Source organism: Physeter macrocephalus, chromosome 18 (assembly GCF_002837175.3).
Source record: "Physeter macrocephalus isolate SW-GA chromosome 18, ASM283717v5, whole genome shotgun sequence".
Lineage (NCBI taxonomy): Eukaryota > Metazoa > Chordata > Mammalia > Artiodactyla > Physeteridae > Physeter > Physeter macrocephalus.
Window position 1 is genome coordinate 43,579,017 of NC_041231.1, and position 10,231 is coordinate 43,589,247.

At 45.4% G+C, this 10,231-nt stretch overlaps 1 protein-coding gene across 3 annotated transcripts in view; it reads left to right on the plus strand.

The window, feature by feature from the left end:
- Positions 1-1,587: 1,587 nt before the first annotated feature.
- Positions 1,588-10,231, plus strand: part of CDC25A (cell division cycle 25A) — a 23,811-nt gene continuing 15,167 nt past the window's right edge. Inside the window, exons 1-6 of one of the 3 annotated variants that reach the window (XM_007101253.3) lie at positions 1,588-2,259; positions 3,261-3,334; positions 4,831-4,873; positions 5,515-5,551; positions 6,052-6,153; positions 8,208-8,327. In XM_007101253.3, the coding sequence (XP_007101315.2) occupies positions 2,090-2,259; positions 3,261-3,334; positions 4,831-4,873; positions 5,515-5,551; positions 6,052-6,153; positions 8,208-8,327 (546 nt within the window). In that variant the 5' untranslated portion in view covers positions 1,588-2,089. The remainder of the gene's footprint in view (positions 2,260-3,260; positions 3,335-4,830; positions 4,874-5,514; positions 5,552-6,051; positions 6,154-8,207; positions 8,328-10,231) is intronic. The other 2 variants (XM_007101254.4, XM_024123989.3) reach the window with 2 other exon arrangements.

Consider the following 10,231-nt stretch of genomic DNA (forward strand, 5'->3'; position numbering starts at 1 on the left):
TATGTTAGTTTCAGATGTACAGCACAGTGATTTAGTTATACATAGATATATTCTTTTTCATATTCTTTTCCCTTACAGGTTATTACAAAATATTGAGTATAGTTTCCTGTGCTATACAGTAGGTCCTTGTTGGTTATCTCTTTTACATATAGTGGTGTATATACGTTAATCCCATCTTCCTAATTTATCCCTCCACCCCAGCAAAAGCTTTTTAAAGAAATATTTAATGAATTTAACTGTAGGCCAAAACAGAGGTAGTGGTCATAATCTCAACCAGACACCTAAAATAAATATAAAATCTAAATAAGCAAGAGTATTTGCTCTAAACATGCTACCTAAAGACAAGTCCTCTTAAGGACTGATTGCTGTACCTCTGCCTCTCTCATAAAATCATTCATTCTAGGAGTCGCCACTGGTACAGGGGATATAACAACAAATCTGGTCATCTATAAAATGGGGACAATTCCTCTCTCATAGAACTGTTGTAAGAATTAAATGAATTAGGGCTTCCCTGGTGGCGGAGTGGTTAAGAATCTGTCTGCCAATGCAGGGGATGTGGGTTCGAGCCCTGGTCCAGGAAGATCCCACATGCCACGAAGCAACTAAGCACATGCGGCACAACTACTGAGCCTGTGCTCTAGAGCCCGTGAGCCACAACTACTGAACCCATGTGCCACAGCTACTGAGCCTGCGCTCTAGAGCAACAAGAGAAGCCACCGCAGTGAGAAGCCCGTGCACCGCAACGAAGAGTAGCTCCTGCTCCCCACAACTAGAGAAAGCCCGCGCGCAGCAACGAAGACCCAACGCAGACAAAAATAAATAAATTTTTTAAAAAAGAATTAAGCGAATTAATAGATAAAACCCTTGGAACACGGGGACCTAAGCACTACATAAGCGTTAGCTATTATTGTATTTACGGTATTGCTATCCCAATGAGGTAAGAAATGGTGGGAGAGAAGGAAATGATTCTGAGAAAATACACAACAGCTAAAATGGAGGTGAGCAAACAATGCCGAGGCCCACAGTCCAGGCCGTAGGGTTAAGTCTTGTGGTCAGCGGCTCATGGCCAGAACTACCAGTTGGACAGGAGTCGGCGGTCCAGAGTTGGGCCCTGGTGTTCAGGAGGCAGAGCCCAGTCCTTGGGTCATTCACTTCCCTCTCTCGTGATAAAATTAGGGCCTGGACGCCCAGGGTGGGAGAGGGGCCCGGACGGCCTTCTCCACCCTCCACATTTCCTCATCTTGTGGAGCGCGAGACGCGGGACCGATATAGCTTTGGCCTAACGGGGGTAATAAGTGACTGGACTGCCGCTGGCTGCGGGAACTACGCTTCCCAGCATGCAATGGGTCAAGAGGGCCCTTCCGGTCTCCCCCGGCGCCTCGCAGGTTCAGCTGGGAGTTTTCATTGACCTCCGAGCTCCTCTGGTTCTGAGGAGCTCAGGTCCCCTCTAGGCCCCTCCCCTTTCTGAGGAGGGGTGACCTCGCGGAGTCCCGCGAGCTGCTTCCTTCTTCCCCTCTCACTGGTCCAGCCTAGCTGCCATTCCTGTGCGAGGAGGAGAACTGGTTAGTGATTGGTGGATTCCGTTTGGCGCCAACTAGGAAAGGGAGGGCGGGGCATTGGCAGGCCCCAGTGAGCAGCTATTACCGCGAAAGGCCACCTTGGCAGCGACAGCCCGGGAGGGAGGTGAAGGTCGGCCTGTTTTTCTGCACTCCCGGGCTGGGCAAGAGAGTGAAAGAAGAGTGAAGAGAGTGTGAGACCGGGCCGTGGCCTCGCGGTCTAGCTGCTCTCCCTCCTAGACCTGCCCCGCTTGTTTGGATTTAATCTTCAGGTTGCCGTCGCCCGCCCGCCGGCCTCGCGGAGTGAGGGGAAGCACTCGCGCCAGTGGCTGGCGCCTGCCGATTCCGGACACCCGCTCGTCTTCTTCGCTTGCCCGCGGCAGCCGCGTCCCTGAACCGCGGTGTCGTGTTTGTGTTTGACCCGCGGGCGCCGGCAGCGGGGCGCGCGGCCGAGGCCAGTGCCGGCGGGGCGGGGCGGGCGCGGCGGAGGCGGAGGAAGAGGGAGCAGGATCCCTGGGAGGCAGGGCGCCGCCATGGAACTGGGCCCGGAGCCCCCGCACCGCCGCCGCCTGCTCTTCGCCTGCAGCCCCCCTCCCGCACCGCAGCCCGTCGTGAAGGCGCTGTTCAGCACGCCAGCCGCCGGGGGCCTGTCGCCTGTCACCAACCTGACGGTCACCATGGACCAGCTGCAGGGACTGGGCAGGTGAGGAGGGACCGAAGAGCGGTGCCTCAGGCCGCTGGCCTCCCAGACGGCTTTCGGGTAGATCGGGCCGGGAAACCGGCCGGGAGAAGAGCGAGACCTTCCTGTCCGCCGCTTGGGGGCGGCCCCACCGGCGGGGGCCCGCCATGTGCACCCGCCCCCCCAGGCCGAATGTTGGACGGGAGAGGCCGTTCGGACCCTCTAGGGCCGCCCTCAGCCCCGAGCCGGGCCCGGTAGGGGGTGGGGTCTGCCCCGACTCCCCACCTTCGCCACCCCTTTCGTATTGCCCTGTGCTCTTCTGTTCCCATCCCAGGAAGCTCTTTGAAATCTCCCTCCACGCGGGAAGAGCAGGCCCTCCTAGGCACTCACTTCCACCCTTTGCCGAACCACCTCGTAGGAGCTTAGTTTCCTGTGAGTTGTTTCCTTTTCAGCAAAGGGACGTGGCATTTTCTTTCCTGGCGTTTGCAAAATCGTCGCAATCCCTCGCCCCGTGCACCTTCCTGATGTCCACCCCGATGCTTTCCTAAAACCAGGTCTTTTTATTCAACTTTCCATGCGCAATATCTCCCTGCTCTTTTCCTTATTGCAAAAAATGCATCCCACCGTTTTGCTGGTGAAACTGCTTTCTCTTCAATTTGGACGTCACATTTTCTAAATAAGCACATGTCTTTTCCAATCTCTGAAAAGCAGGAACTTGTCCTATTCACCCCTGCTCCTAGCTCAGTACCTAGAACACATGCTCTCATTTCAGGAAATACTCCAATAGTCATCTTTGTCGTCCTGTCCTATAGTGTGACCCAGGCCATGCCAACCCACTCTTTTCTCATCTCCTTTTATGCTCAAGTGCTAACTGGGTGTTCTGGGTGCCAAGTGTTCCGTGGTGTGGCCTAAAAGTAATGATGGTTGATGGCAGCATGGCAACTTGCCATGTCATGGCCTGTCTCCTGTATGTAACCTTTTAATTATGTCCTAGAGCTACAGAGAGTTACTTTTCTTTGTTTCAGTGAGTATGAACAGCCACTGGAGGTGAGGAATAGCAGTCTGCAGAGAATGGGCTCCTCCGAATCAACTGATTCAGGTATTATTTTAGTCTTAAACATTTTTATCATGTGTCTGCCGTGTGGGAAGCAATACTTGGAATTTGCTGAAATGTGTGCTTTCACCTAGAAAATTAGTTTGGTGAGTTGAGATAGTAAACAGAAAAGTCCGGCATTGAGTGACAAACACCCTTAACAACAGTACAAAGGAGGCTCTGTGGCAGTTTATGAAGAGAAGAAACGTGTCAAGTGGCCACAAGGAGGTGGTTTGTGCTTGGTGTTGAGGATGAGTAGTAGTGTGAAATTAACCATACCACTCTACGTGGCATTCAGGAAATCTTATTGGTTAAAATGCTGGATCAAATTATTGGAAGTATAATGAAATTATTTCATTGAGCCTGCTATGGAGAAACTGTGCCAGTGCATTTTATTGTAATCTGTAAGTTCATGTTACTGCAAAGTACATTTGCACAGATGCTTTAGGTTAGGGAACTGCAAGAGCAAAAGTCTTAAAATGTAGGCTTCTTAAGAACCAGGGGTAGAATTGTGGCAGTGTGGCAAGGGAGAATGTCAGGAGCAGTAACACCTAACTTCCTGTACGATTATTTAGACATCGTGGAGGAAAGGTGTGCGCTAGGCAGGCCCTGGTGGCTCTGGGCCACGCTGAGCAGTGTCTCCTCTATTCTGCTGCCATTGGTGAGTTGAGCACCTCACTTGATGTTATTTTGTTGAAGGCAATAAATACTTGCCTTGCTTGTCAGAGAACATAATTGTATTTTCCAACCCCTTGAGTTGTGCACATGATCTGACAGGATATACGATATTTGAAATCAAAACTATTCCAGAAAACGGGTACCTATTCTTTCCATGGTTGGAACTCACAGAAAGTTAGCCTGGGTAACCTCTATCTGAATAACGAAGCAATCATGAGGTTTGGTTTAGGAACTTTTTTTTTTTTGATTGAAGTATAGTTGATTTACAATGTTGTGTTAGTTTCTGGTGTACAGCAAAGTGGTTTAGTTATACATATATATAGTTCTTTTTTATTATAGGTTATTACAAGATATTGAATATATATAGTTCCCTGTGCTATGCAGTAGGACCTTGTTGTTTATCTATTTTATATGTAGTAGTTTGTATCTGCTGATCCCAAACTCCTAATTTATCCCCTCCACCTCCTCCTTTCCCCTTTGGTAACTATAAGTTTGTTTTCTACATCTGTGAGTCTGTTTCTGTTTTGTAAATAAGTCATGAGGTTTGGTTTAATTCACTCTCCTCAAATCTATTTTCCATGATGGTATCTGCAAGTAGGAAAGGATGACTAGATATACTATGAAAATATTTAGACTTTTACACATATGAAGTTTTGGCAATCATGGAGACTCAACTTCAATTCTGGCAAAAGTCCAAGCCATGAGCCTTTGTTGATGGCCTTAAAGAAACAGTACTAGTAGTTTTATTTATTTATTTCAATGACAAAGTGGTGTATCATGTATTAAATCCTGAGAGGTGTTTTGTTTGTTTTAATTTCCCACAGGCTTCTGTCTGGATTCTCCTGGGCCCTTGGATAGTAAAGAAAAGTATGTATTCACTGCTTTTAAATATTTGTGCTTAGAAAAACTTTAATTTTTTTTAACGAAATTCTTCATGCTCTGGGCTGGAGCTCTGGATTTAGCTATCCCTAGTAAGACCCCTGGATCCTATAAACAGTCTGGTATCTTTTGAGAATGAGTAGTTTGTGTCAGCAGTTTTCAGAACTTCCCTTCCTTTATTTTAGCTGTAATTTTGGTGTTCTGTTCCGGTCTCACCCACATCCTTGCTCGGCCTTCTGACATCATTGTCTTAAGAGAACCTTTTGTTTGTTTTTTTTGTTTGTTTTGTTTTGCTGGCCGCAGGGCTTGCTGGATCTCAGTTCCCCGACCAGGGCTTGAACCCAGACCATGGCAGTGAAAGCCCGGAATCCTAACCACTAGGCCACCAGGGAACGCCCTAGAACGTGTATATTTTAAGAGAAGACCTGGGCTTGCTTTTTTCAGTAGAAGCCCAGCGGTGGGGATGCTTATGAGAACAGGACAGCTTCAGAAATCTATTCTTCCATCTTGCCTAAAATGGGAATGTTTGACTCTCTCCTCACCCCAACAAACTGTAGGTTTGCATCTGCTAATATGTATACCTCTTTACTTGCTTTATTCTCAGTATTTACTTTCTGATTTCATTGCAGCCTTGAAAATCCCATGAGGAGAATAAATTCCCTGCCTGTAAGTTAGTTCCCTTGTTTATTTTGAGCCAATACCTATTATCTGCCCCTTAGCTACCAGTATAACCTTGATAGTAGACCTTAATTTATACAGACTGCTTTTCCTTACTTTGTCTCATAAACATTCAAAACACTCTACCTAAAGTAACTTCAATAATGGCTACCTCTTGAGGGCTTTTTCTTCCATCTCTAACAGAGTTTTATCCAACCAGGAAGGGGGTTCTTTTTATGTAAGTGATGTCATTTTGGGGTTGATTTGGCACCTAAGTCCTTGCTGAGAGGGCTGTAGACGTTGTGAAGTTAGGTGTAAATCCAGGTAGTGGGAACTTCTATCTTGTATTCTCGCAAGGTGGAGCCCTAGCCACATTTACTGGTTACCCACTGCAGTGTATGAGGGGCAAGGTCTCCCCAACCCACCACCACCATATGTTTTTTCTTTTAGAACTGAGTTTCCATTGAATTTTCATTTATGTACCCTAATTCCTCTTTTCACTTTGATAGCAGAAGCTCTTGGGGTGTAGCCCAGCTCTGAAGAGGAGCCATTCTGATTCTCTCGACCATGATGTCTTTCAGCTAATTGACCAGGATGAGAACAAGGAAAACGTGAGTGTGGCGTTAATCTACTCAGCTGGGGGCAGAGGTCAAACCCACAGGTGTTCGTGGCTTATGGAGAAGTAGCTGGGCTGGCTGCTTCCTGGGAGACTAAACCTTCACCAAAGTCATGATGGTCTTTGGAGTCAGAAAAACCTAGATTTGAATCCTACTGCTTGCTAGCTGTGACCTTGGCTTTTTTTTAGGCTTCTTTGTTTCTTTGTGAAATAGGAGTAACAGTCCCTTGTAGGATTATTGTGGGAATTAAATAAGGATAATGTAGATAATGCATTTCAAATGGTTCCTGGCAGGTAGGAGTTGCTCAGAAGGTAGCTCTGAGGAGGAATTATATCCATGAACACTTTATCTGGAAGGGTCTGGCCAGGCCTTCCTTGCCTCTTTGTGCTGACCCTGGGATGAGTTAGAAGTTTAGGAAAAGGCTTCTTGACAGTATTTGAAAAAACAGAGCCAACAAGTCCAAGGGGATCTCGGAGTAACTGAAATGGTAGCTTAGAGGGTGAGTTGGGGCGGTGCAGCCAAAAGTCCAAGAACGCCCTGGCCTGGCTTTTCTCACACCTGGCGGGGCCCCTTGCACAGAGTAGGCACCAAAAGAGTTGAGTGAATCAGCTCAACTTTCCCGGTCTTCTTTCTCACTGTATTTCCGTATCTATGTATTTCCATATCATACTTCTTATAATCTTCCGGACTTAATACTTCCAGAAGCTACTGCTTCCATGAACTCTCCCAGTGATTCCTTTGGCAACTTGCAAGATGTCCTGAGGGAGGTACAGAAATGAGTTCCTGCCTTGAGTGCTTAGAACACTACGTCTCCCTCTGTGTAGTACATTTAACCAAACAGTCTAACGCTATTGTACCATGCCTGGTCTCTCTCCCCACTACCCCAGGTTGGCTTCTCCCAGGGTTGCCTGCTTGGAGCTTCATTCTGGAGGCAAGGAAGGCCTGGCCAGACCCAGCATAGGTTAAAGAGATCTTGCTCTGGAGTTGTCCAGTCGGGTTATGAAGCCAGATCTTCAGCACATCACTTAACCTATGGGCCTAGTTTCCTCATCTGTAAAGTGGGGATGATCGGATGGATAAATGAGCTAATGCACAGAAAGCACTGTATGGGCATGTAAATACTCTGTGTTGTTAGCTGTGCTTAACAAGTTCTTCAGTGGATATTTTAGGGTAGGGGAATTATTAGTGCTATTAAACTTTAAGTAAATGAAATCATACAGTATGTATTCTATCATTTCTGGCTTTCACTCGACATTATGTGAGATTCATCCATGTGGTTGAATAAACCAGAAGGGTTTTTGGGTTTTTTTTCTCGTTTTATTGAGAAATAATTGACATGTATCACTGTAAAGTTAAGGCATACAGTATGATGGCTTGATTTACATGTATTGCAAAATGATTACCACAATAGGTTCAACTAACATCCATATTCTCATATAGAAACAATAAGGAAAAGGGGAAACTTTTCTCCTTGTGATGAGGACTCTTAGGATTTACTCTCTTATCATCCAGAAGTGTTAGCTATAGTCATCATGTTGTCGTTAGTTTTTTTCCCCATTACTTTTAGTATGGAAAGCAGTAACTTTAAGTGTTTTCCACTTAATTATCTCCTATTGGTAGGAAGAAGATGGAAAATATAAAGGCCTCTTTTAAGTTTAGACTGAAAAGTTTTTATTCCTATTCAGTTATATTGAAATGAAATTGCTTTCGATTTTAGAAAGTTTTTTTTAATTGAAGTATAGTTGATAGAAAGTTGCTGATTTAGTTTTTAACTCATAGTGTTTTGTGTACCTGGTAGATACTCATGTGTTTATTAGGAAATAAAGTGTTTGTGGTAAGAGAAAAAAGTGCTGTATTAGAAGTTAGCTTTTGACAGAATCTTTGAACTACTTAATTACACAGATCCCGTATTGGAATTAGATCAGGAATGGGTTTGGAGGCAGGTGATCAATACCCACTCCCTTGCTTGTCTCCTGAAGCTATAGCTGAGACCCTAGAGCTGGTTTTCATAGACAGTGGATGATGTCTCAACTTATGCTGTCTTGCAGGAAGCCTTTGAGTTTAAGAAGCCAGTAAGACCTGCATCTCGAGGCTGCCTGCATGCTCATGGACTGCAGGAGGGTAAAGATCTCTTCACACAGAGGCAGAACTCTGCCCCAGCTCGGATGGTACGTGCTCTGGCTTTCATAGTCCTGGGAGTTCCTGATGGGAAGAGATGAAAGCACCCTCTTTAACCTGGAGTTGAACAGTAGCTCTGGCTGTCTTTACCTTGACTTTGTTTTTTGAAACTAGACTCACATTTTTGGTGTTTCTGCTGTGTCTGGAGAGCAGACAGGCAGAAGCAGAAGTGAGAGGTGATATGTTTGCAATATTGGACTTGAGCAAGGAATATTTGACCTTGTCAATTATGGGAATTCTGCAGGTGTCCTGGGTCATTCTTCTGAATGTATGTATGGTGGTATTATATGTCTTACTTCAAACTTGTCTTTTACAATGCGTCCTGAATGCTGAGAGGTACTTCCCAGAGTGATTTTGTTTGGAGAGAGCACTTGTCTTCTTCCAAACTTGGTTTATTAAGAACTATTATGTATCCCAGTGAACCCATTGCCTATAAGGCTACTTGACAGTATTTGGGGCCACTTGTCCCACAGTTATTTACTTGCCAGAGACTGTCATTACTTCCTAATTTCCTACTGATGATCTGACAGACAGCTATGGAGTAGAGAGGCCCAGCTTGAGCAAAATGACCACATTTGGTTTCCAGGTTTTCCTGGGAACTTGCATCTGAAAATACAGCTTTCCAATCTGGCTTATGGTCTGAGGTTCAGGTTCAGCTAGTATCGCTACTCTGTCTAGCATTTGCACAAAGCAATTTATGTTTTCTTGTCTTTAATCTTCATAAGCCTGTGAAGTACCTGGAATTACCCCACTTTACAGATTGGGAAAGTGTGGTCAGGGAGGTTGGGTGATTTGCCAAAGGACACAGATAAATCAAGACCAGAATTAAACAGTCTGCTGATTCCCAAGTACACAGTAACCCTCTGAGAGCTGGGTATCCAAAACTAAATATCTCTAGTGTACACCTGAAGAACACAGCACCAGGGTTTCCTGTAATCACTTGACCATCCCTAATTGTAGGTGCTGAGGGTACAAACTGAAAGAAAGCCAGTGCTAAGCTCAATGGTTTGGCTTTTGATCATGTCAGAGGGTCTTTCTTTCTTTTAAAAATATTTATTTATTCATTTGGCTGCATTGGGTCTTAGTTGAGGCATATAGTATCTTCGTTGTGGCATGTGGGATCTTTTGTTGTGGCACACGGGGCTTCTCTCTAGTTGTGGCATACAGGCTCAGTAGTTGCAGCGCACAGACTCTCTAGTTGTGGCATGTGGGCTCTCTAGTTGTGGTACACGGGCTCCAGAGTGTGCAAGCTCAGTAGTTGTAGCACGTGAGCTCTTTAGTTGTGGCATGCAGGCTCTAGAGCATGTGGGGTTAGTTGCCCTGTGGCATGTGGGATCTTAGTTCCCGGACCAGGGATCGAACCTGTGTCCCCTGCATTGGAAGGTGGATTCTTAACCACTGGACCACCAGAGAAGTCCCTAGGATGGACTTTCTAGAACTTTCTTGACTTTATATCCCTCTGTCAGAACTGGAGTTACAGAAGCATTCTCTAGTCCATTTTGTGGTTTCCATAGAGACTTGGTATCTTCTCACCCTTCCTCATTTAGCAGATTATCACTTTGTCACAACCCCCATGCTGATCCCTGTTCACCAATTATAATCCTCAGAAAAAACAAACCTTGCCCTTCACAAGAGGCTAGCCCCAGATCTCACTGTAAGGTGAATTGCTCCTGGGAAGAGTTCTTTGTGAAGGCTACTTGGCCTGACTCTACTCGAACTGTGTGTGGACATCAATTCATTTATAATCTTAGGTTTCATTTTCCTTTGATTAGAGCTGCTAAAACTTCTTACAAAAAATATAATATGTTTTCCTCATAAAAACTAGTGACCCATCCAAGGAAGTCAAAGCTGATTATTTATTTATTTATTTATTTATTTATTTATTTATTTATTT